The sequence below is a fragment of the Kryptolebias marmoratus genome, linkage group LG5 (genome assembly GCF_001649575.2).
Source record: "Kryptolebias marmoratus isolate JLee-2015 linkage group LG5, ASM164957v2, whole genome shotgun sequence".
Taxonomy (NCBI): Eukaryota; Metazoa; Chordata; class Actinopteri; order Cyprinodontiformes; family Rivulidae; genus Kryptolebias; species Kryptolebias marmoratus.
The window spans coordinates 15,359,653-15,385,643 of NC_051434.1; the positions used below are offsets into that span (position 1 = coordinate 15,359,653).

Sequence of the window (25,991 nt, forward strand, 5' to 3'; positions counted from 1 at the left end):
CTTTTAAATGAGACTACCTGTCACAATGAGATTACCTGTCTAAATAAAAGTAAGTAAGTTTGTAAGTAAATAAATAAATAAATAAAAAAAGAGATTTTCCTCTGGCAATCTAATTTTCCCACCATGAACTTTAACCTGCTAATTAAGGGTCTGCAGAGTATGTGATGGGGCTCTTGGGTTTTTTGCAGTTTCTCTGAGCCTTGCACGGTCTGACCATGGGTGGATTTGCTGAACCATCCATGGCTTGAAAGAAATATCTTAAATCTTTTTCCACTCGTGAATAATCTCTCACACAGCAGAATGATGGACTCCAAATTGTTTGGAACCAGCCTTCACAGATTGATGGGAAGCGACATTTGCATCTCCAAGATCATTGCTGCCATTTTAAAACAGCTGAAATCTCAAATATTTTAATACAGGTCTTGACCAAAGAACTGTTTCAAACTAGCTAAAAACTATTTCTTTAAAGTGATCTGTGAAACAGGTAAGATATTGTTCATAACCTTTCCACCAGAAACCCCTTCAAAAAAATCTGAGCTATCCTTTGCATGTAGCTGCACATTAAATGCCCGATCAGAGAAAGCTGCACACTAAAACAAATACGACAATATTCAGTAACGTCAATACAGTAGCTGATACTGTACTTAAAGCATACAGAGTTCTATTTGTTACATTGGGACAGTAAGGAGGAACACTTTGGCAGATCAGGAATTATTACAAATGAATTTGTAAATGATATATTTGTATACAATAATATTAATACTGAAAAAAAAAAATTCTGGTTAATCTTCCCTCAAGCAATAATCACTCAGGTTCAAATATGAACCTTGTAAAAGTTTATACACAAGAGAAACAGCTCTGAGAGAATAAACTACCTCCTGCTCTCTCTGCCTTTTATCTGTTGCTCCTTCACACTCCCATTTATCTCTCCCATTCAAAGTTCCAGTGTCACGGCCATCAACTCTGTGTAATTTTGCCTGCCTTATTGAATAATCGACAGCTGGGGCGTGAGAATGTGTGTCAAGGACAAGGCAAAAGAAAGAGTATCTATTCCTTTTCTGTTTTTTTCTTTTCTTTTTTTCAATTTAGCTTCTTTTATTCGGCATGTTTTAGTCTGCACTCCTCTTTAGTGCGGTATTGATTTTCATTGAAGGGTACTTTGCTTCATTATTAGGGGATAATAACTCAGTTTAATTACATTATTCATAATAGATAATCATTATCTCCATTTTACACTAATGATGTAAAAGCTCAATAATATCTTAACAGGAAGTTATCATGTAATTAGTTTAGTTCTGCCTTCATGCATGTCTGTAACTATTTTACTTCAAAATTTTTACATACAGTAAATTTCAACATTTTCTCTGTGTCAGGGCCAATACCGTATGACTTACCTTCACAGCGAGGGAACGGATGATCCCAGTTGCGGGTGCTGCCATGCTCACAGGTAAGGATGGAATGTCCCATGAGCTGATATCCAGGCAGACACTCAAAGGAAATGGACTGGCCCACGTTGAAGCCAGCACCCACCACCACTCCATAACGAAAGGGCTCTGGATCTGGGCATTCCTGCAGCTCGTAAGCTAAAAGGGAAAGAACACAAATTACATCATTTTTCTTTAATCATTTAGTAGTATGTCTTTAAAGGTAGCAACAATTGTAAAAAAAAAAACCCAAAAACATACAAACAAACAAAAAAAAACCCACTATTAAAATAGTTTTATATTAGTCTTAAAGGAAAAACATTTTTTTTATAATTTATTTGCACTAACGTGGCACTTTGACCCGAAGTTACAAGGGCTTCTCTTCCTCTCTCTCTCTCTCAATGTAAGGAGGGATACAATGTAAATGCCATCTTCCCATACAACATCAGTGTGATAATAGAGCATTTCTTTCTTTTTTTTTTTTTTAATTCCACTTCAACCCCATGCTCTTTAAACAGCTGAGGTTTAGAGAAAAAAAAAAAAAAAAACAGACGTGGGTTTGACTTGTTCTAGGAGAGTATGATGCAGTCATTTTTTTTCCCTCTAGGATACAAACTCTGAGCAGGCAGTGAGCCTTGAAGAGCCAGGGATATAAAAATGACTAAAGGATTTGATTTCTATGGATCACAGCTTCTCTTTGTAGGAGATAACTCATGCAAATACTGCAAAAGAGGGGGGCAATTGCAAATACAATGCTTGATTTATATGCTAATTTACACATAATTATGTAAATGCACAATGCTACCTTTCGATTTGCTGCCTCATTTGTTGAAACACAAACTTTGCGTTGCACATTTAGACGAGGGAAATTTGCCCCATGGCGATATGAAGTTAAAGTCTTTACTTGACACAATGAAGGTATTGTTGATGTGATAAACAAGTCATTTACAGATAACAAAGGTTCAAAGGAGTTTGTGTTTATAATAGTTTGAGTTCAGCATCAATTTTGGGGTAAACTCACTGCTTTAGTGAAACAAAAAAAAAACATCTCGCAATGAAGAAAAACTAAACATTACAAGATACAATGACTGATCATTATACTCATTCAGTTGTGTTTTTATATATTTTGCCAAAAACAATTAAAAGGCTGCATACCTTTTGGTACACTCGTGTGCATTATGGTTGGATTCTTACCTTGATACTCAAACTTGAAACCTGGTTTATTCTGGGAATGGTCACTGTGGAAATACACTGTGGTTTCGTGGGAGGTGGTGAGAAGGGATGTTGGAATGTCCTGGCCACTGAATCGACCAATAACTGCACTCGTATCAAGGGGCCCGTTGCGTATCTCAAGGAAATCATGGTTGGCCTCAGTGGAGAAGTTGAGAAATTGTAAGTGGGCTCCTAGAAAAATAAAAAACAAACAAAAAATAAGATTTATTTTTAAGAAAACTGTATTTGGAATTTAAAAATGAAATTCAAATCTATTGCTAAAGGGTTACTAAGGCACTTTTGCACACAGTCTCCAAACTGAATAAAACGTATTTATGATGTCAAATGTCATTCCAGTGTGGAATTGCCAGAGAGACATGCTCTAGAAATCTCTAAATCTCTAACGCTGCTCACCGTAACCAACTGGCAGGTAAATTCTCCAGGTGCAGTCACTGTTGCTAGGGTAGTTGCCAGGGAAACCAGGACTGAGAACCATTCCCTCCATCTCCTCCCGAATTCCTCCACATTGGGCTGATTCCAGACAAAGCGTATAATTAGCCTTTGCATAAAAAGACTTTTCACACAATAAAATATTATTAGACAACTGTGTCCTGTTTAATAATGGGAGTTTTATTCCACATTACTATTCTGCATAAGACCATAAACATAATAACAAAAATCCCACTGAAACAATTATACTGTGAGGTTTAAGACATAAACCAAACATATAGGTCTCTTCATGTGGGGTTTGCATGATGAAGTCAATAAAAGAAAATGGCTTAAAGCTTTTTTGTTTCTTTTTTTTTTAACACGGATTAATAACAGTCTGAATGACTTAGCATCTCTTTAAAGGGAAAACAACTTTTTACTCTTCTGAACATTTCAAACTCAACATATTTTACAAATTGTACAGAAATTATGACATATCTGGCAGCCTGCACCTATATACCTTCTATGACTGCTACACATATTATTCTTTCATCTTATAAAGGTTTTGTTATCCAATATTTTCAAAAAAAGTCTGAGACAAAAAAAAAAAGATCTAGAAATGCTTAGTTAAAAAAGGTGACAAAATCAAAAAGATGACAAAAGGGGCAATACATTTAAAAGAAAAAAAACCTGAATGCTTCAAAATAAAAGGTAAAAATAAAAACAATAAATAAGAAAACATAAGTCAGAAGAAGAACAGCAAAAAAAAAAAAAAACAAGAAATGAAAAGAAATGGTTTGCTGAACCAGTGTGGTTCTGGAAGGAGTAAATTAAGGGTTAAATGTGTAGTAGCCTGGTGTAATCGGGAAACTGCTGATGCCTGTAAACACAATGAATCTTCCCTTGTTTTATCCAATCACAGTCTGAGATGGAACTAATTAGCCAATAGTAGGTTGTTCCAATAAGTGTGACTCATTTGCCAAGGCTAATCTGCAAGCAGAAACACTTGAAAAAATTGAGAGGGAACACAATGCTGCTCCTTTCAGACAGTTTTCTTGATAAAAATAACATATTTGAAATGTGATAAAATGTCTCATGAGTTTAGTTCTAGTGAGTAGGAAGAAATCTGTGAAACATGATCACTTATTTCATGTAAACTATTTGTGTTAGAACAGAAAAAAATTTACGTAAATATTCATAACTTATAGTAAGCATTACATGCAAATCTGTAATTTATTATCCTATAAACAGCTAAACAGAACCTATACACTGAGACCTTTTGAAACAGATCATCAATAAAAGAAAAAAGAATCAGGGAAAGAAACTGATGAGTGACAGTATATGAAAGCAAATTAAGTATTACAAAGGTATCTTTACCTATGCAGAGAGGAGGTGGATAGTTCCAACGTCTGACGGTTCCAGGCATGCAGGTGATGTGTGAGTTCCCCTGCGAGAAATATTCATGCACCGACGCGCACACACAGAGGCACAAAGAAAAGAGTACAAAAGGGAAAAAAAGATGATAAATGAACTTGATCTCCTCACTGTCACTCATCTGTTGCTCAAATTATTTGAGCCTGCTGCTTTTCTCCACACGACTTCTCATGGTGACTAAATGACTAAATCCATCAAGTGAGAAAAAGAAATAGAGGCAGCATCATTGTCACCATGCAATGAAATCATACAGATAGAAAAAGAAATACAAAACTTCCTAAAGACACATTTTTAGATATAATTACAATGTGCAATAAGCAAAACAAAAGGCAGTTTTCTTCTAAATCCTGCTGTTCACTTTTAAAATATCTGACTCAGATGATTTTTTTAAATGTGTCTGTTACAAAAAAACATCCTTTAGAGCTTTTAAACTAATATATTCTATCAAATGTTTAAATGATTAAAGACTGCAGCTGCAAAAATTGATGAGGCCTCAAAATTATTTAAGACTAATATTCAAATTTTTATCCCAATCTGTTTTTTTTTTTATATATCTTCAGCCTAGATTTAAATCTGACTTGAGGATCTGCTGTTTGACAGATGATGGGCAAAATAAGAGTAGAGTAAGATTATGCAGTAAAATGTGAATTGGGGAACTAGTTGTCTTTGTTGTTTGTTTGTTTTTTTTTGCTTTTTTTAAGCAGAAATATGTGTAAATACATGGCTTGGATAAGTTCTGGTCCAATCTGTGGTGTCCCTGATCAATGTAAATCAATGTGTATATATATATATATATATATATATATATATATATATATATATATATATATATATATAAAAATAAAAAATTACTAATTACCCTTTTAAAGTTTACCTAATCCATTTTTTTCTATAGTAAAAAGGATTAAATTGGACTGTATGTAATTAGATTTGAAACTAAACATGACTGTACTGGATTGAGTTGCACTTATATTGTTCTGAAATGAACCATACTTCATGTAATTGGATTTTAATTGAATTTTCTCACTTTTTGTGTATAATGCTCAGACATTACTTCCAGATTAGTATTAGAATTAGTAGTAGTATTATAAGTAATCATTCAAAGAATCTTTTTTTTGTGAAACTTTATCAGTTTGTGGGAATATGTTTTGTAGAGTTCATTGAGGGTCTCACCCCAGGTTTTCAATAAAGTTAAGGACATTAGTTTTACATTTCTCATTTTAAATGTGTTCTATCTATGAATAACCATTTTTCCTAATGGCCATACGAACCCTCAGAAATTCCTTTAAAAGTTGTAGATATCAACTTGCTCTGTTACAACTCATCTGAATGTCAAAGAGCAGCAAACTGACAAACCTCTGCTTTATTCCTGTGCTGATTGTTGACGATGATCAAATAATCCCGTGTATTTGACGTGCAGCACCTGACTGTAATGTATCCTTTCAATTACTATGGAATTTTGAAATATGAGCTCAGTTTTTCCACACACACTGCTTGGGCATTTTGTCTTTTGTGTTGCGTTAATGACAACAGTGCTGAATGCTCTGATGTTTGTTTGTTTTTTCATCTTTTTTTGTATTTATAAGACTGAGTAAGAACCAGCTTGTACCTAAATTTCACTATGACTGCACATAAAGCATTACAATTGATAATTCCAACAGCATGATCAAATAGATAGTTTTATCTCAGACATTTTAGTTTTTGAAACACCGTAGTAAAATTGCTGCTTGAACAGATAACTGAAAACACAGTTAATAAAATGCCAGAGAAGGATCAGCATAAAATGTCTTGTGCTTTATGGCTAAATCCCATTTGAAATCAAAATCTCTTACCTGTAGAGTATAACCAGGTTCACAATGGAAGGACACCACATTATTCATCTGAAGACGCTCCCCGACTTTGATACCATTCATAGGAATGACAGGTTCTGGACAATTGGTCAAAGGCACAGCTGCAAAGTAGGAGGAAACGAGAAAAAAAAAAAAAAAAGGGCAAGAGAATATTACAAAAAGACTTGACAGAAAAATAATGGGACATTCATGCAGCCACTGAGAAAAAATACAGATATTTTACAATGTGTTCTCCTGTTTGACTCTATCTAAGTGGTATACTTTCACTTACTTTTGTATTCCAGCCTGAATCCTGCTGCAGATACACTAATATCAGAGAAAAAGTGCAGGTAGAGTTGGTTGGAGGTGCTGTTCAGTAGAGCTGGGACAGTCGTGCCTTGGGGAGAAGATTAATAGTGGAGTTTAGCAAAGCAGTCTCTTCCAGGGACTGACCATAACTAACTGCACATGTCACTGATTAAAAGCTGAAAAGCTTGTCCTTTCTACATTTGTTGACATCAGTTTATCTGAAGTTTTTGCAGGAATTGTATATATGTGTGTGTGAATGATGGCATATACACTGTCTATTGTAAAAATAAAAATAAAAAAAAGAATACAAACTTGTCAAATACAATATTTGTTGTGACACAAAACAGAAAAAGCTTCACTTAAAAAATTCTGACACATTTATATGAAGACATCAAGTACATTTATGCCATCTGAACTCAGTTCAGAAATGTTAGTCTTTTTTTCTACACGTTGATTAGAATGCACAGCATCCACTTCAAGTTGTCTTTTCTGCTTTTGGAACCCTAGCTGGGCTAATATGTTAGTTCTTTAAATAAATCAGAGTTTTATCCAAATTCAAGGCATTATCAGCAGTACCCGAGAAGCTGCCGAGCATGGTGTCAGTGTTGTCGCCTCCATCGAAGACCTCAAGCGAGTCCCAGTTCTGCTCTGTGACAAAGCTGATTACCTGGATCTATGACAGGGAAGTGTGAGTGTGGGTGGAAGAGAAACACAATTAACAAAAAGTTAAAAGAAAAAAGACACACACCTGTGGAAGAAGAAGCAGATCAGAAGGCTTAAGTTCAAGAAAAAAAATGAATTTGGCAAAAAGTTAAAGATTAATGATGTTAAAATGACATAAAGGGTTTAAATGAAAAGTTTTAGTGAGGCACTAAAAAATATAGTATACTTTCACCTCAAACTGGCAGATATGAAGGCTTTAACACAGCTATAAATATGCGTCAGACTGTGATGATTAAAAAATAAACAAATCTTTGTGCAAAACAGCCTTGAGTCAACATTTTTTAGTCATTTCTTCCTGACTTAATGAGTCCTCAACTGAAACACTCCTAGTTGAGAGTATTTTGAGTCTGAGGTACGTAAAGAGTGACATATGAAATGATCAAAGCTATGAACTAAAGAAAAACACACCTAAAAGGGTAGTACTTATAACAACTTGCTTTTATTTATTTTTTTCAAGACTAACTTGAAGGCTGAATTATAAACTAACAAAAACATGACAGGTGCACTGAATACTTTATTTTTTTTAGATAAGAGCAAATAGATTTTATTCTACTAATAACTGTAGTCCCTGATTGCAAAAAAAAAGTACTTGGTATAAGAACTGCAGTCTAAATACAACTGTTGCCTAAATAAAACTTAAAAATCTTGCTGAGTTTTGACCAATAAAATAAGAGTAGGCCCACTTAAAAATTGTAAAGCAACAGATTAAAGTAAATGTAGGAAACTGCTATATACAGTTTCAGCAGCTGCATATTTACCCTTAAACTTTGTCAAAAATTTATTCACTCATGCAGTATTCTCTGTCATCCCTCATTTTTGCACTCCCCCTGAAGCCTCCGTTCTTAGTTCCCTCTCACAACCGATCCTCTGCCCTCTCTTCTGCCTGTGATGGTTATAGATCGGATATGAGCCAATTAAAGGGGCTGCAGGGGCTCTGGAGCACTGGGCTCCCAGGGAGACGAGGCAGATCACAGATTGATCTTTCATTAGGGGGCCGCGGCAAATGTGCCAACAAGGCACCTCGCTCCTTTAAGTTCTCTTTTGGATCGTGACACTCCAATCTAATGCGTTTCTGGTATCTGGTAGAACGGAGCTGCAGGGAAAAAGACAGGCCTTGAGAAAGTAAAACAAGCAGGGACAGGGAGGATTCTGCTGCAGACCGTATGGAAACAATGAAGAAACCTTCATGGGCCTTCTGTTGTACACCATGCACAAGCAGTCAGATGTACACAATGTACATACTGGTAGTCTTCTGTTTCTACTTTTGCTTTATTTCACTTCCTTGCTTTGGCAGTGTTAGTGAAGACTGCAGCATGCTAAGTAGGCCTGTGGACCTTCTCGTGTATTTGACCTGCAAGGACAGTCGGCTGAGGAGGGGGAGCTAATAGCTGAGGGACGGCTCTGAGGTCATTAAACACAGAGGCTGAAACACGGGCTAAAAACTATCAGCCAGGCAGATCCACAGGGATCTGGCCCAGGTTCCACAAGGTTCCATCACACACACGTATCAAAAATAATATGCAAACTGAATTAACTCCCAGGAAAGAAAGACAAGGTAATTGAAGAGGCGGCTACATATAAATATATATTTTTTTTTTTTTCATGTTGTGCAATCTCGAGATTCTGCCCAAGTGATCTGCAAAATTTTATTTTGACTCTGTTCAAGGTCAGTTTTTTTTTTTTTTTTTTTGCTTGTTTGTTTTTTCCTTGCATAATCTGAAAAAACCTAAATGGTATTTCAAAAGAAACTGTGTGCAGCTCTGTTTATAAGAATTTGATAAGCTAAAAAACAAATTGCCACACAAAAATTAGTTAAGATTTGCAATTTTTTTAAAAATACAATCAAAATCTCATTGCTTTCATTACAAAAGACTATATTTTAAATATCTTAAATCAGTGCAAACCTTTTCATATTTTCCACAAAAGCTCATGTTATGACTCTTCATAGCCGTTCTTCTTTGGACCACATAAAGATTTGTATGTTAAGAGTGAACTGAGGGGCAGATTTGATTTTGAATGGTATCCATTGTTAAAATGATTGCTGTTCTAAAACCTCCAAACTGTATCCTAATCCCATAAAAACAAACCTGGATTCCTGATCCCTCAGGAACAGTGATTTTCCACACACAGTTGAGGCTGTTGAGGTATGGCTCAGGGAAGCCTGGAGATAAGATGGTGCCAGTTCTGTGGGTCAAATTCCCTCCACAAGGTACTGTGGAAACAAAAGCGTTGACTGCTAAGTCATAGTAGTTCATTGTGCTTATAAACTGAAAGTAAAACAATAGAGTTAAAGGATTTACACATCTGTTCATGAAGAAACAAGCAAGTATAAAAATATGTTAAGAATGCTTAATTTTTGTTAACAATACTTTTTAGACAGATTTTATTAGTAGGTTGAGGAACAGTGTTTAAATTGTCACTATACAGTTAGGATTAAGATAACACAAAGTGACACAAAGATAAGGAAAATAAATGGCTGTTTCAGGAAAAAAAAAATAAAAACAACTTTAAGATAAACAGAACTTTCATGATGAAACTAGTAGTCCTTGAAAAAAATGCATATTGTCCACCATCTTGCATGCTGAAGTTTTAGAAAATATCCTACATAATCTGTTAGATTTCAGAAAATGCAGTTGGAGATCACTCTCAGCTACTAACACACTAAAGTTTACCCAAATATATGTGGAATACATTGAGTTATAGCAATTCTTTGGTTTGCTATGGCTGATTAGGTGTTGTGGCTGTCCTGAAACAGGTTAACTTTTAACTTTGATCATTTGTAGATCATCCAATGAGGACTTTCTGAGATTGTCATTCAAATCTCTAACATCTAGATCAATATCTTTGAAACTGTCAGAGATATAGACATTTTTGTGTTTGCTAAGATTGGTTAGCTTTGGTTAATTAGGCTGACTTCATATGCCATCCAATGATTCCTTTGAGAGTTTATTTCAAATCCATCCACTGGCTTATGAGACATTTTGCAAACACAGGCAAATGCACTCACACACTGGCAGTTACATTGTTGCTCGTCTTTTATAGCAGCGGGAGATAATTAAATCCCAGCTGGAATTTAAATGCAGTGAAAACTTCAAACATGAAATACAACTCCTTCTTAGGATCATTTGTAGACCACAACAAAGTCTCACCACTTTTTCAGTTAAAGTCACATCTGCTGCCAGCAGCTGCTTCAGCCGTGCCCTGTGACTGAGGACCGTGTGTCTTTGTAAATATTGTACATGTTGATATCACCATATGTGTGAGTGTACGTCTGTGTGTTTTTGTGACCCTGAGCAGAGCCTGCCACCTGTGTCCCACATGACTGGATCTGCCTGCATTGCTACAGGCGATGGCTCACTGCCTGCATCTGTGTAAAAACAGGAGTTTAACACTCCGGGTATCACACAGAAGCCAGAGACACAGGAAGAGATGAGGAAAAGAACAGGTGAGCAAACAAATAGCATTGAAAGACATCAAGAATTGGGTAAGAAAAAACACATAAGCTGGCTTGCAGCTACATGTGTTTATCTACCTCTGTCTTTTAACTATTGATTCTTTTTTTTTTACCTATGCAGCTGGGTATGGAGCTGTTCCATTGAGCCAGGGCATTGGGAACTGTTAAACACTCAATAGCACTTGATCCCTCCAGCACATAACCTGGGCTGCACTCGAAGCGGACCACCGCACCAACACCAAAGTTGTTGCCCATGCGGCGGCCATTTCGGGGCTCTGGGACTGAACTGCACTGGGTAGCACTGGTCCGTGGCACAGCTATGGATAGGGAAAGAGATGGAATCATTTGATTTTGAGTCACTGCACATTTTATTAAATTTTATTAAATCTAAGTCTGCTATGACCTTCAAAGTTGGATGTATTTTTAGAATGAGCTGCAACACAGACTGAAGTCAGATGTTAAAGTTGCTATTTCTGATAAATTGAACATTTTTAATAAGTACGTAATAAATAATAATAAACAAGGTATAGTTAAGTATTGTTTTTATGTATAAGTGTGTGGTTGTTTGAAGTTAAAATTGTCAACTTGTGGCAATATATTTTTCCAACCACCTTGATTGATAACACAGAGCTAATTAAACAATTGTTTTAATTATATCTAACTGCTTATACATGAGGAGGGTATGTAATAAAATAAAACATCCATAAAGCATCTTCTTTTTGCAATGGAACAAGATGTTCTTGAGAACTGGCACCGACTTTGGATACCTGCTGTAAATGTTACTTCTGCAACAGTGCTTTGGATAAAGAAAACAGTAATTTAAAACAGAAATTGTTCTTCAGCACAACCTTTTAACCAAAAAGTAGCTGGCACAATGGCGGCAGCTGAATCAATCAAACAAAAGTTTTCCAATACAAGGGATGGACTGGGGCTGTTTGAGGACATAATCTAAACAATAACAACGAAAAAACAATGCAGAGGAATGTGTTGGTGTGTATGCCAGAGTGTTATAAACTCACCCTGGTAGACCAGATGGAATCCTCTAGAGCTGGATTGGCCTTTGGCAGTAAAGCGGATCAAGATTTGGTTGGAAGTTGCTAATGGCAACGACTCACCTGAGAAGAAAACAATTGAAAAGAAAAATCTGAAATATTTTTAGCAAAGAGCTACCTTTAGGTTATTAAACTGTGAGTGCAAATGGTACCAGTGTTTTGAGTTTTGAGGTACTGTTACTCTTACAACGTTCAAATAATACAAAGACCCCTGATACTTCTTAACACCTTCGTGAATATTAATGATCATTCTAGGAACTTAAGGTGAAAAAAAAAAAACAAACAAACAAACAAACAAACAAAAAACAATAGTAAACGGGAGATTATTGTGCAAGTCTCTGAAAACATGATATGGTATATTAATGTTTTGTTCATTTAGAGAGCAACAGGATACAACTGTTTGACCTGAGTGAAATAAGTCTTCAGTTCTGTCTGGGTCTATGCAATGCAAGAATATGATTTATGTACAATATGTACAGTGGGTTGCAAATGTATTCATTGTGCCCTTTGTGTTCTCTCTGTTTTGTTGCCTTACAACCTGGAATTTAAATGAAATTGTAATTTCTTTTTAAGTAACTAATCTACACAGAATATTTCCATATGACTAATACAAGCACACACTGCACAGAGTTGAGCTTCATGCAAGAGCTTCAACATCAAACATGTGGAAGAAAATGTTGTGGTCAGATAAGACTAAAATTGAACTTTTTGGCAATCATAATCAACACCATGTCTGGAGCATACCTAACACCTCATGATGAGAACACAGTCTCAACAGAGAGACATGGTAATGGCAGCATCATGCTGTGGAGAATGTTTTTCACGCGGGACAAAAACCTGAGGTGGTTTAAGGAGAAATGGTTAAATACCCTGGAGTAGCCTAGTCAAAGACCAAACCCTAGTCATATTGAGAATCTCTGGCATGATATAAAGATTTATGTTCAAAGGCAGGAACCATCCAACTTTAAGAAGCTAAAGAATGGAAAAACATTCCTTTGGCTAGATGTCCCAAGCTTGTGGAGGCATACCTGAAGGGACTTTCTGCTGCAATTGCTGCAAACTACTTTTGCAACCCATTGTCCCTAAAGTGACAAAAAAAGTATGTAGACGTATCTTAAGGACTGGGTACATTTTCAATCACTGTCTAAATTTAACTAAAGCACTGAATAAAGGGAAGTGATAGTGGTGCGTTACAAAAAGATAAGGGTAACTGATTACTTTTTAATTATATAAACAAACATGAATTAATGTGACAAACATCAGAAAAGCTTTGAATTAAATTTATCCAACTATAAATATAACCAATGACATAATCACTGATGACTGCAAATTAGAGTTGCGTATTACATATACCCAAGCATATTCCCTATACAATTGTTTGTGATGCTCCATTGGTGCAAATACATGTCTAGGAAAAGGATGTCTATTACGATGATATGGAAAATGCTTTACTCTCATGCAGCAAATTGGTTACTTTTAAAACAAACAATATAAGAAGCCCAGTTATCTAAATGATATCACTATGTTAAAATGTACAATTTAGCCCATTACATTTATGTTTCTTGGCTAAGATGTTGCCACATAAACCTCTTTTGTGTCCAGTTCTTTTTTTTAATTATTTTCATAATTCATCAAATGGATTTTAAATCTTAAGTTAATTTATTCGTCTAAGTTCACAATATCACCTAATGAGGAGGTCATTACTAACGCATTTGCATTTGATTTAGAAGAGTGTGGCAGGTGGGAATTAGAAGCAGAGACCACTTCCACTGTGGTTGTACTTCACTGCCACACAATCAAGTTCAAGGTTGATTTTTTTTTTTCTTAACCTGCTGCTTAGAGCTCTCCACAATCAAGCAACTGCTTATGTTAACAGTGTATTTTAGAGAAAAGACTTGAAGGTCACCTGAACAGGACTGACGAGCTGCCTGTCATGGTTGCAAATTCAGGGTTCTTATAGTAGCTCAAAAGTTTTGCAGCACTGTAAAAAAATGTTGGTGTTTTTCTTTAAAGTGCCTTTCCATGGGTTGAAAGTTGTGCCGTTTTCTTTGTTTTTTGAGGATAAAATAAGTTTCTAACATGGAAGTAAGACCAAGTTTCATAAAGGTTTCTCTGTAAGATGCCAGGCACTATCAAAAAAGGTTTCTAATAACTTGTTTTGGATTGTTTACCAATATAGTATTCTTCAGAAAAAAAAAGAAAAGAAACTTTTGCACACTAAAGAGTTCTTGCTATGTATAAACTTTCAGGGCGACAATATGTTAATACTGAAATCATTGATACGATTTCTGCAATCCTCATCAGCTAAGAGCGTAATTACACACAACAAATCCCCCATGATACATCTACTGTGGTGGAAAATTTGTTGACTGACATAGAACATGATCCAAAGTGTGAGCATCTCTGTCTCTGCCTCTCTGTCTTACTCCTGGTGAGCTGCTGACTGGCTCTCTGCAGTGAATCTCATTATTCTGTGTCTGCTTGCTGTCACACTCTAGTGGGAGACAGACGTTCTTAACCCCAGAGGCAACATCTGTGTGTGTGTGTGTATGTGTTAGTGAGTCTAACTGCGTCTGTAAGTTTCGCTCACATTTTGGTGGGCTTGTTTCTGAACATTTAAATGCAGTGTTCTGAGACGGCTCAAATGGCTTGTAATGCGTCATCACAGCGATTGCTCCAGTTTCTCTATAGGGCCACTGAGGCATGCTGGGTGCTTTATTAGAGGAAGGTCTTTCCACATGCTGTCACTGTGATGGTGTTTCATAATTTGCTGTCCGTGGCAGCTATTCATCCAGTTAGACCAAACGTGTGTCAGCATGCAACTTATCAAACCCTTTGGCCACTTTCCAGCTCCAAACCAGTTTGCCCTTAAAATGATCTTGGACAGAGGCATGTGGAAGACTCACAGGGTCAGATAAGACTTTGGCTGGGAGTCGGTGATCAAAGTACAGAGGCGGTTGTTTGTGTGCACTGATTCAGATACAGCCATCCTGGGGAGTAATGTCAGAAATTAATGCTCCAGCTGCTGAGTGACAACTCCAGTGGGTTTAGCGTTAAAATGAGAAAGCCCGGTGGGAACCACACAAACTATTTTTATATTATGTGAAAAAAAAGCCCAGAGTTTATTTAGCACCATGCAAGCAGTGAAACAAAAGCAGCAAATGCAGCCTGGAAATATACCAGGTCAAGCTTTAATGGACTCCTTAGCCCCTTTGCTAGATGACCATGAGAGGGAAAATTGCCTTTTCTTAAATGAGTTTGAAAATTTGCATTTAGATAAGTCTCCCTGATTTCTTTATTCAGTCCTCTCGCCCAGTCTTGCTTACATGCTGTCGCCTTTTCTAATTCCCACCTTTTATCGTTCATTTATTCTACTCTCCCCTTTGTCTTTTGTTTTGTTTGTTACCAATAATTCACAATCAACGCCTTTTATTCTCAGAAAGAGAGGTTTGCCTCACTAGACATCAGAGTAATAAAATAAATGCTGAGGGCTTTATTCATACTATTTTGATGTAATATGTTTTCTAAGGGTAGCCTAATTGCAGTGCACTACTTTGTACGTTATTATTTTGTATGCCTGACAAATATTTCATTTTAGACACAGACAAAAAAAATGAACTTTGAGTTTCAACACAACAAATAACTGTTAGTTACTTTCTAAATATCAGCAAAATATGGCAGATGCAGGTTTACACTAATAGTTTATGGGAAATTTATGTTTCTTAAGTAGACGGTTCAGTGGCTCTGTAAGGTCCAGATTATCTTTCTTTCCTTGCCAAAGCTCCACTCTCCCCTGCCAGGTTTGATAGTTCTGTGAACCTGCCGTCCTGAGTACTCAGTTAATAAAGTATCCTGTTTATTGAGCTGTAAACTGGATTTTCTGAGGCTGTGCCGAAATCAAATTCCAAGTATTTATTTTGCTTTTTTTTCTTTTTCCCCTAAGTCATAGAGATCAAACGGACTGAGACAGAGAGCTATCCTAAATTTAACACACAACCTTTTTCTGAAGTTAAACTTCTGTTACTCAAACTGTTTCTTTTCAGACAGTTGAGTTATTTATTATATCTTCAGCAAAATAATGAACAGAAAAGAACACTTTTGAAACTGTTAAGCTTTGCCAAACTGTGAATCTATGTGTACATACGTTTTTCAGCACCGTTTATCACAAACTAATAACTCTATGTGCGTCAGTTTATACCTTCATATGTTTCTCTGGTGACCAGTCATCAATTTTCTTTTCAACTCCACTTAAAAATTAATGAAAACCTATGAACCACAATAAAAAAGGACACTAGTGCAAAGTCTGCCAGTAGTTTTGTTGTCCGTTTGATTTGTTTTGTCTTGTTTTTGTCATTAAAATACATTCATATATCTTAACAAATAAATTCAAACAAAAAGTTAATAACCAGGATGACTGAAAATCAACACAAACAAATTCAGACATATTAATTTTAAATTTACCTGAGTCCTGAGAACCAGAAGTTTAAAAAAAACATCTTTAGAGAGATTTAAATTAACTAGATCTGAGAAACGAGATTAAACTGAAGCTTTTAATGGCATCATGTTGAACCTGTTTGAGTAGAAAAACATTAATCCTTTCAAAATAAAGTTTGGTTTGAATTGCCACACATCTACAGTTTGTGCCTTGTAATGCACAACATGAATTCCCCTCTTTACTCTGAAGCTTTTGTATTGCCCTTCTGCTTGATTTGTTTACTGTCACCTCAGGAATAAATACATTCTGCCTAGTAAGAAAACATGCAAGTTATTCTGGAGGCAAGACAGGTGAGTAGGTGGTTCGCTCGGCACATTTGCATTGACATTGTTATAAGACTGTGGCCACATGTCTCAGGCTAAATGGTCTGAGAGATCCACTATCTACTATGTGTTTAAATGTCTTATTAGAGCTGTCCACCGGTGATCAGATCAGCTAAGATGCATTTAAGAATCAAGCTTAAACAACCTCATTACTAAAGACATAAATTATCTTTGACTGCCATATTGAATATTTACTTTGGACAATGATTATAACTTAAAAATAGTATACACAACCTTGGGATTGAGACATAAAAACATTACTTTTTTGAGCAACTGAAAAGAAAGAAATGGTTAGGTTTAGGTTGTGAAATCGATTTGGTTTAAATTTGGAGTTTTGTGAAAATTGGAATGGAAACAGATAATTAAATGTTTCCCAACAAACTTGGTAATATTTTGTTGTTTACCCAAGGAAACATTCAATCTTTATCATCTAAATTCACAGGAATGAAGCTCAGATCGTTTGTCAGTCTTTAAAGCTACATTGCATAATATTTGATAAGCTAATGATTTATCCAACCGTTTCAGTGATTTGATGCATGAGCAAACAGCTGCAAGCTGAAAAATCTGTAAACATAACTTCATATGCATATTTAATGAGGGGAGTCATGGGCGTATTAAATCAGGTGTATATGCATACCGGTTTTCTGGAATCTGCAGTTGTGTTATTCCTGTGTCACAACTGAATTGTGTTACAGCTCAGTGGAGCCCACCTGCAGCTCTGCCTGTGTCAGCAATATGTCCTCGAGTTTATTGGGATCCTTATAAAAGTGATAAGGCCAAGACATTGTTTTATTTTAGTCCTATGTCATGTCAGAAATAATGGTCAGAAGATCATAGAATCTAAATCAGGTTTATGCATTTAGTACAAGCTGGTACCGAGCATGAAATTAAAGAAGAGTAATGTCTTTCATACTTGCAGTTTCATGTAAATAGATTTAATTTTCTATGTCAAACTTAAATAATATAAGCTGACATATTTTCTATAGCTGCTTAACAAAATGAACACATATGAGGGAATCTGATTTAGTGATTCACCATATTGCCCTTTGGCTTAGAAGTGAAATTGATTTATACATATATATTTTATGTAGGTAAACAGAACGTAGTCTTTGCTGTAGTGCAATTATTATACTGCTTACAGGTATAAAAGAAGAAAAAAAAAACACACCTCTTCAACATGAGACATAATTTAAAAGATAATGTCAGTGCTTACAATGATGGTACTGATGTGTCTTTAATTACCTGTGTGTGCTCCAGACAGTGAGCTAAGAACGCGGGAATGTTGTGTAGCTCCATCATAAACCTCCACTATGTCATTCAAAGCTGTTTGGAAGAAGGCGAACTGACTGAAGACCACTAGGAAAGACAGACATGGACAGAAAGTCATCATAAAAGTGAAAGCTTTTTCATTTTTTATTTTTTTTATTTTTTTTTCGGAAGTCACACAGGAAGCACAAACAGGAATTCATGAAAAGCTGCTCTGTGGTTTCCACAATCAAAAGAAAATTATCAGAATCGATTTCAATCAAGATGTCCTCTTTAAAGCAGGGTGGATTATGCTGCCAGTTATGACAACACAGCCAAAAACTGATATTACAAGGGAGATCAGGAATCCTGTCTAGGCTTGATGGCCTGTCAGTAGATGAAAAGCTTTGCAATGACAGCCAATCTGTCGTACAATGTGAAGCTAAAGCTCCAATATAGAGCTTTCATCCTTTCAACACACCATTTTTACTGGAATTACTTGAACAGTGGTCATCCCTTTCGCAGTCAATCTATGTCTTGTTTAATTGTGGAAAATGCTGCTGTTTAAAATAAGTATTATACATGAGGGATATAAAACACAGGCAGAATGGACAGTGGACAACTGCTTTTTATTAGGTGTGATGGTGGAATATCATACATTCATTCAACAGAACTTAAAATCCATAAACTCTCACTGAGTTTTAATTAATTTCCTGTACGTTTCTTTCATCTGTGCCTATGATACGACAGACTACTGGTCACAGTGACACTCATCCTGTCCTCTGCCCTGAGTAAAATAACTTGTCATTAGTCTGGTGCATCAGCCTGATGAGAAGAATGAAAGAATGAAGACAAAAGGTTTTGTGTGTGTGTGTGTGTGTGGCTCTGACGACAAAGTGAGCTGCCTTGGGCTTTACTGTCATTATTCAGGAAAATGCAAATGTGGATTTTAATTATTTCAATTTTTGTCAAAATGACTTTTTTAAAGTGAACTATACCAATAACGGGATACGAGAGGGCAAGTCATTTTTGAAAAGCACTAGACCTTAGAAGGAGCATCACAACCTCAACAATCAAAAGAATGAGGTAAAGTACATGAAAGCCAAACACAAGCAGCTGCTTTTGGTGTAATTTAACCACAACAAGAGCTTTCCCCAAGAGAAGCATAACGCTCATTACTCATTAAAGAGCCAGAGGTTACAGAAGTATCTCACTGGGCTGCAACTGCTGGCAGCAACGAGGACGAAAGACACTAGTAAGTGAAGGGTGTTTTGAATTTACACATTTGAGCTGCATCACAATCCTGAATTGTTTCACATCCTAAATAATTTGATGTTTCTGTGAAATCAGATAAGATATTGGAAGCAAACTATGACCTTTAAGATGGAAATGCCAAAAAGTTGTGAAAGTCGCAGAAATGTGGATCTTCCAGGCAGCAATTATATTTCTCTCTGTCTATGTATGTGTGTGCGTGTGTTTACAGCATATTTCATACCCAGTCTGCAAGCTGGTGATTAAATTCCTCAACCATACTAATGCAAAAATATATAGATATGAGTCAGGTGGATATGTGGCTGTCAGTCATTGTGTGATTTTTACTATGTGCTGAAAAAATATGAAGTATGGATTTAGCCAACCTCCCAGGAATAGAACTATGATTAGAAGTGGAAAAAAAATAGATCTGGGAGCTTTTAGCAGTTTAGCATCAACTTGGTCTTTTTTTTCCTTTCTACATGTCAATCAGAACAATCAGAAAATAAATGAATAAAGTCTCCTTTTTGGCTTCCAGAAGAAAAAAAAAAGAAGCATTTAGAGAGGCCCTTCAGCATAGTTTGAGCTTGACAAAAGATTCTTGTGGGTTGTAGAGTAATTTCATTTAAAACAAATAAATTATATCCCGTTTCACGCACACACACACACAAAGACTCACAATTAAAACTCTGCTTGTCCTTGGCTTACCGTAATCCTTTGGCACAACTACAGAGTATAAACAGGTTCGAGAGCTGCTGTAGTTGCCAGGGTAACCAGGAGACAAAACCACTCCCTCTAAACCAGAATACTGCCCACCGCAGGGAGCTGCAGAGACACACAGCAACGAGACATGGAGAGATACCATAAGTAGGACAAGGGAGACACAAAAGGAAGGTCTAAAGTCAACAGTGGCAAAATCTATTTCTTCGCCTCCTACTTCTCCATCCCCTCTGTTCCATCATTCCAAAATTACTTTTCTTGTCTGATTGGGCTTTGGATAGGAGATGTCCCTGGTGGTTGCCACAGTGAAATTGCCATGTTTTCCAAGTGTCCATCTGGGTTAGTCTGGCTCTGATGAAGCCAGAGTCTCCTCTCTTGGTTTAAACCCCTGAAACCGCTCAGCGCAAGCTTGTATCTTTGTGGAACTGCTGAACCCATGTATGTGAATTTTACTCCTGTGAACAATGAACATGTCTTCAACCTGACATACACAGTCAGAGCCAGAGTTTATGCTGTCAGGTACCCTTTACCAACGTTCCAGGGGTTTATGCACAGCATGCAGTAGTTGTGTCATAAGGAATATCAGAGAACAGAGTCAGAGTGACGCAGACGTTGCTGTGAGTGTGAGAGGAAGATATGCAAAATACGCTGCTTCTTCCAAGCTGCAGATTAAATTAAAGCTACACTCGGAGATCTTAGGAATAAAAAAGAAATAAAAACACAGCTCTAGAAATATGCATACCTGCAGGATATATTTCTGTGGAGAAACTGCATAATTATATATGGATATTTATATGTGATAAATCAATAAGCACTGATATGGTTTGTGCTCCTAAGTATCGACTCCAGATGTCAGTGTTTACCAATGCAGATGGGTTTGGGTTTGTTCCAGCTCGGCTTGCCATCTCCCCCCATGATACAAGTGAGCGTGGCGTCTCCCTCCAGTGTGTAGCCACTATCGCAGTGGTAAGTGACGGTGGAGCCCAGCTTGAGGTCCGTGCCCACCCGGGTCCCATTACGCACCAAACCTGGTTCGAAGCAAGACTCCCTGGGGTTTTCTATGGAGAGAGGGAAAACAGCGGAAAATCAGTGACAGATGGAAGAGCGTGGTATTCAATAAAAAAGGACTTTTGCATCAAGCTGCAGCAGTGATGATGGAATATAAAATATCTTGTGCCTGAGGTAACTGATCCACTTGGATTTCTAATGTCTTTCCTTCTTTTCTTCACGGCTGTGTTTTCTTCTTCTTCCTGTTTCCTGCAACTCTGTGCTTTCCTGTTTCAGTAAATATATCTCAATGACTGCCACTTTTCTTTCTAGCCCTTGACGGTGGCCTCTCATCTGTGGCTACCAGTATAGATGGTTGTGGAAACAGACAGGCAGCTGATTGAAAGTGGCATGGCTCTGGCTCAAGGTCTGCTGACTGTACACAACCGCCTCTCAGACAACACTTCTCGGTGCAGTCAACTCAAGAAGACAATGCACATACGCAAGCTTTCTTTGTTAGACACACACGTGTGTGTGTGCATGCCTATCCTGCCAAACTTCACTCTCACACTCTGAATCTAACCACATATCAATCACCACCCTTGAGGTAGTAAGAAAGATGTCTCAGTCAATTCACCATCACATTGTTCTTGGTAGAAAATGTGCATGGGAGATGCAGCCTGTCAATTTGGCATACTTCACACACTTACAGCTAAAATAAACATAGGAAAAGTGCCCAAAGCCATTTAGTTGACTCATAAACAGAGTGAACTCTGTCTCAGAACAAGCTTTAATATTTGATGACTTGACACAAGAAGGGGAAGGTGAGTCAAATGTATTTGCTCGTCAGGAAAAGTTGTACATGCAAAACTTTTAGACTAAGATCATCTAATGTTGAGAAATGAGAAAGTTGTAACTGTTTTGGTCAAACCTTCAAAATAATGTTATGTAAAATTCCATGCAAAAATGCAATATGTCATGCTCAGAGTATGTGTTGGGAATAACTCTTAGCTACTATCATATTTAATTTTAGCTAAATATCTGTAAAATTGAGATATATCCATTTTGAGGTCAGGTGATAGCTGTTGTGGTCATCTTGAACTGAACTGACTCCAAAGGTTAATTTGTTGTTCATGAAATGTTTGCTGCCAGTCAGAGTTTACTCCAACAATTAATACAAGATATATATATATATATATATATAGATCTCACACAATGAATATAAAGAAAAAAACTTCCATCTTGCCCTATTTCTTCCACATGGGCAGTTCCACTTTCACTTCAAGCTTGGGTCCTCTACCAAAGGCCTGGGAGATTGAGGGTTCTACACATCTTTGCTATTCCTAGGACTACGATCTTCTGAGGTTGTTCCTGGGATCTGATGGAGCCACAATTCAAGTTTGGGGATCACAGCACCAAGTGACCACTGGCACCACTGAGGCCTTGACTCTCCACAACCTCTCTATTTCCTCTTTCAGCCCTTGGTAATTCTCAAGCTTTTCATGCTCCTTCTTCCTGATGTTACAGTCACTTGAGACAGCTACATCTATCACCACAATGTGGGTTCTTTAGCCATCACATGTATGTCAGTCTGTATCTGGAAGTCCTACAGTATCTTTGCCCTGCCGTTCTCCACCACTCTTGGTCGGGTCTCCCACTTTGACTGTGAAACCTCCAGTCCATACTTGGAACAGATGTTCTTGTACACTTTTCCAGCCATTTGGTTATGGCGTTCCATGTACGCTTTGCCTGCCTGCATTTTACATCCTTCTTTTCTGTGCTGGACTGTTTCAGGACCATCTTTACACAGCCTGCATCTTGGGTCCTGCCTGGTATGATAGACCCCGGTCTCTATTGCTCTTGTGCTGAGGGCCTGCTCTTGTGCTGCTATGATTAGTGCCTGTGTGCTGTTCTTCAGTCTAGCCCTTTTTAGCCACTTGTAGGATTTGTTGATATCAGCCACTTCCTTAATCTGCTGGTGGTACATGCCATGCAGGGGCTCGTTGTTCCATGAGGGTTCCTCTTTCTCCTCTTCCCCATTGGGTTTCTGCTGCCTGAGACATTCACTTAGCAGATCATAATTGGGGGCTTTCTTCCTGATGTACTCCAGGATCTTAGTGGCTTCATCCCATATAGTGGCTCTGATGCTCACTAGTCCTCTTCCTCCTTCCTTTCTTTTAGTGTACAGTCTCAGGGTGCTGGACTTATGGTGAAACCCTCCATGAATTGTGAAGAGCTTCTGTGTTTTGATGACAATGAGGTTCTATTTCCTTTGAAGGAGATACACACACACACACACACACACACACACACACACCAGATCTACAGAAATCAACTCCTGACCAACTTTTCTGTTGTGTATCATAAAGCAAATTTTCTCATTTTGTTTATAAAAGTGTCCATTATCTAGTTTGAGAAATTAAATTTTGCATCAACAATGCTGGATGGGGTTTGTAAGCACCCAGCTGGGAACCATCTGACCAAATAGGAAGCTGCAATTTAGAGAGGACAGAGGGTTGGGTGCAGGCATGTAGTCTGTCACTCAGGACACCTGTTGTAGACTTTCGGCTGATTTAGATCTGAATTATCCCTTGCCGTCTCCTGAAATAAAGCGGTACAGCTGGGAGGAAACAGCGGGTGCATGACAGATGCAGTTCAGTTGTTCAAAAGAGTGAATTTAACAAACCTCACTGTGAGACATTTCTGGGTGTGAAAAGAGGGAAAAGTCATCATCTGTAATATACTTGAAGCAGAAAATGATCAGAAATAAAACCCAGCTTCAAACTTGGTAAAGGCATCAGATTAGACAGATGCATGTACAAAAGCACTTATGTCTGAGAAGTCCTTTGAGATTCTATTATTGTCTGTATGAGAATGTGTGGGCATAGTGTTTGTATTAGAGCACAGTAGTGTTTGTGTGGCTTATCTGTAAAGAGGCTGACAGTACATTGGGCTTATTTCATAATAAAATTTTCTGTGGCAGGCTGACCAAACGCCAGCTGAGCCAACTTGTCAACTTGCTGCACTCTCTCCAAACGGACCCAAACCCGCAGGCAAACATGCCTTTGTGCCACGTTGTTTGTCTGAAGCTGAGGAGGTAATTTATGTATTATTTGGTTATGGTTCATTAGTGTGGAGAATTGGAAGTGGGGTGAAAGAGTTTTTCAAAGCAACACACTGGGTCCATCTGCTCTCCCAGATTGGCCGTACAATATCACACACAGCATCGCACGCTGCAGTAAATATCACTGCGAGTGAGTTAAGGGGCATACTCGGTAACACTGTCTTACTAAATGACCATTTTCCACTATTTATATACAGCTTGAAAACAAATTGCTGTACTGTGTTGCCCAAACAGGTAGCATTCAGAAATGTTTTCAATTGTGTTTATAGATCAAATCCCATCTGAACTTCAGCCAAGAAACAGAGAGCTCAGGGTCGATTTGGAATTGGTTAAATGTCTGATACCTTAAACAGCTCTAATTGAGGCAGAGAGATTTAGGAAGATTTAATACTGTTTCCTCAAGCAAGAAGCCCTTAACAAAGATGGGTCTAATTTCAAGCTTGTTCAGCATCTGTATATTTGGAGGAAGATGGGTTCTAACATGCAGTCGCTGAGGCGACCCTCCGCGAGAGTGAAAACAAAACAAATGTGGAAAACATTGATGTGTTGTGCTATGCTAAAACAACTGGCTCTCTATCAAGAATGCCTGTGGTCATTCCACTTTACATGAGCACATAAATATGGATCCTCCAAACAATGTGCTGTGGTCAGCCGAGCTCTGACATGAGACAACAAAATGCTGTTTGCTTTAATTTATCAGATGCCTTTTGTGCAGCGGCACTGATCAAAAAGAGCTTAACTATGCATGCTGTCAGCGTTTCATTTTCATAATTCTCTGTGTTAGTAAGCTACTAGAGGAGGTATGCATCAATAACAACACCCAAGCAGACCGTGGCATGGACAGGAGGGAGGTGATCGGGATGCTGCAGCACAAATTACTTTCTTTCACTGAAGCATTTTTCACTCTACAAATCGGACTTACTTTGGACAAGAGATAAGAAAGAAAAAAAAAGAAGAAGAAGCAAGGTCGCTAAGCAGCAGAGGGTTAATCCATTCTCACTCTGCCAGAAGAGGAACATAAGACATGAATTGTTTGAGGATTAAAACCACACATCCTATTTAAAATTCAGTTTTGTTAAGAATCAGAAGACACCAGAGATGAAAACCTCTCTAAGATACAGACTGCCAGGATCTTAGTTCTGTCCAATTAGCCTTTAAACAAAAGTGGATACCTGTGTACTGCAGCACAAATCCATTACTGCTGAGGGAAGCATCACTGCGGAAGGCCAAGAAGAGCGTGTTGGAGCTGCTCTCAATGCGATCTGGAACATCTGCGCCATAGAAACTACCCAACAAGGGGCTCAGGGAGTCCGGCCCATCGTAGATATGCAAGAAGTCATAACTGGGCTCTAAGCTGAACCTGGTAAAAAAAAAGCCATGTTATAACAAAGTAATCTACAACTTTGCTCTTTAGATTTCATTTCAGTTTGTAATGAAACTTACTGATTGAAGTTGAGAGCGATAACATAGTCCTGTGTGACAGTAACCCTCCAGTCACACTCCCTTCCATGTGGGTAAGGTTCGGGATAGTCTGGAGACAGAATCAGCCCGCTCGGACCTGTTAGGTTCCCACCGCATGGAGCTATAAAAGAAGAGAAAAAATAACAAACAATAAAATAAATACAATTCAAAAAATGTTGAAAATTAACTAACGGTTCTTTGCCAATGATTCCTCTTTTATGCACAATTTCTTTATAATTAAAGTTAAACCAAAGTTTGTTTTTTTTTTAAAAAAAAAGCACAAAAAATAAAAGAAAAGAAAAAGAAAAAATATAAAAACATTGAGGAATTTAGTAAATATTTAAACAGGTTAAAGGAGTTGCAAAAAATTTAAACACCGCCACCAACCACGTAGCAACAACACTGTTTTAACTCTTAATTATTAATTGCAACTAAGCAGTAATTGACCTCCCTACAGGAGACTAACAACAGACAGAGATAACTGAGGCATGGTTTCCTTATCTCCATTTGTGTCTGTGA

General features: G+C 37.4%; 1 protein-coding gene across 2 annotated transcripts in view; it reads right to left on the minus strand.

Moving 5' to 3' along the window:
- The window catches only part of csmd2 (CUB and Sushi multiple domains 2), a 167,204-nt gene that overhangs the window by 42,355 nt on the left and 98,858 nt on the right, over nucleotides 1-25,991 (minus strand). For both annotated transcript variants that reach the window (XM_037975734.1, XM_017421301.3), the window contains 15 exons: nucleotides 25,455-25,593; nucleotides 25,184-25,371; nucleotides 20,764-20,958; nucleotides 19,889-20,005; nucleotides 17,927-18,040; nucleotides 11,834-11,929; nucleotides 10,928-11,131; nucleotides 9,448-9,572; nucleotides 7,214-7,310; nucleotides 6,621-6,725; nucleotides 6,332-6,450; nucleotides 4,443-4,512; nucleotides 3,051-3,167; nucleotides 2,619-2,828; nucleotides 1,395-1,583 (listed from right to left, as the gene is read on the minus strand). In XM_037975734.1, coding sequence (XP_037831662.1) covers nucleotides 1,395-1,583; nucleotides 2,619-2,828; nucleotides 3,051-3,167; nucleotides 4,443-4,512; nucleotides 6,332-6,450; nucleotides 6,621-6,725; nucleotides 7,214-7,310; nucleotides 9,448-9,572; nucleotides 10,928-11,131; nucleotides 11,834-11,929; nucleotides 17,927-18,040; nucleotides 19,889-20,005; nucleotides 20,764-20,958; nucleotides 25,184-25,371; nucleotides 25,455-25,593 — 2,085 coding nt within the window. The remainder of the gene's footprint in view (nucleotides 1-1,394; nucleotides 1,584-2,618; nucleotides 2,829-3,050; nucleotides 3,168-4,442; nucleotides 4,513-6,331; nucleotides 6,451-6,620; nucleotides 6,726-7,213; nucleotides 7,311-9,447; nucleotides 9,573-10,927; nucleotides 11,132-11,833; nucleotides 11,930-17,926; nucleotides 18,041-19,888; nucleotides 20,006-20,763; nucleotides 20,959-25,183; nucleotides 25,372-25,454; nucleotides 25,594-25,991) is intronic.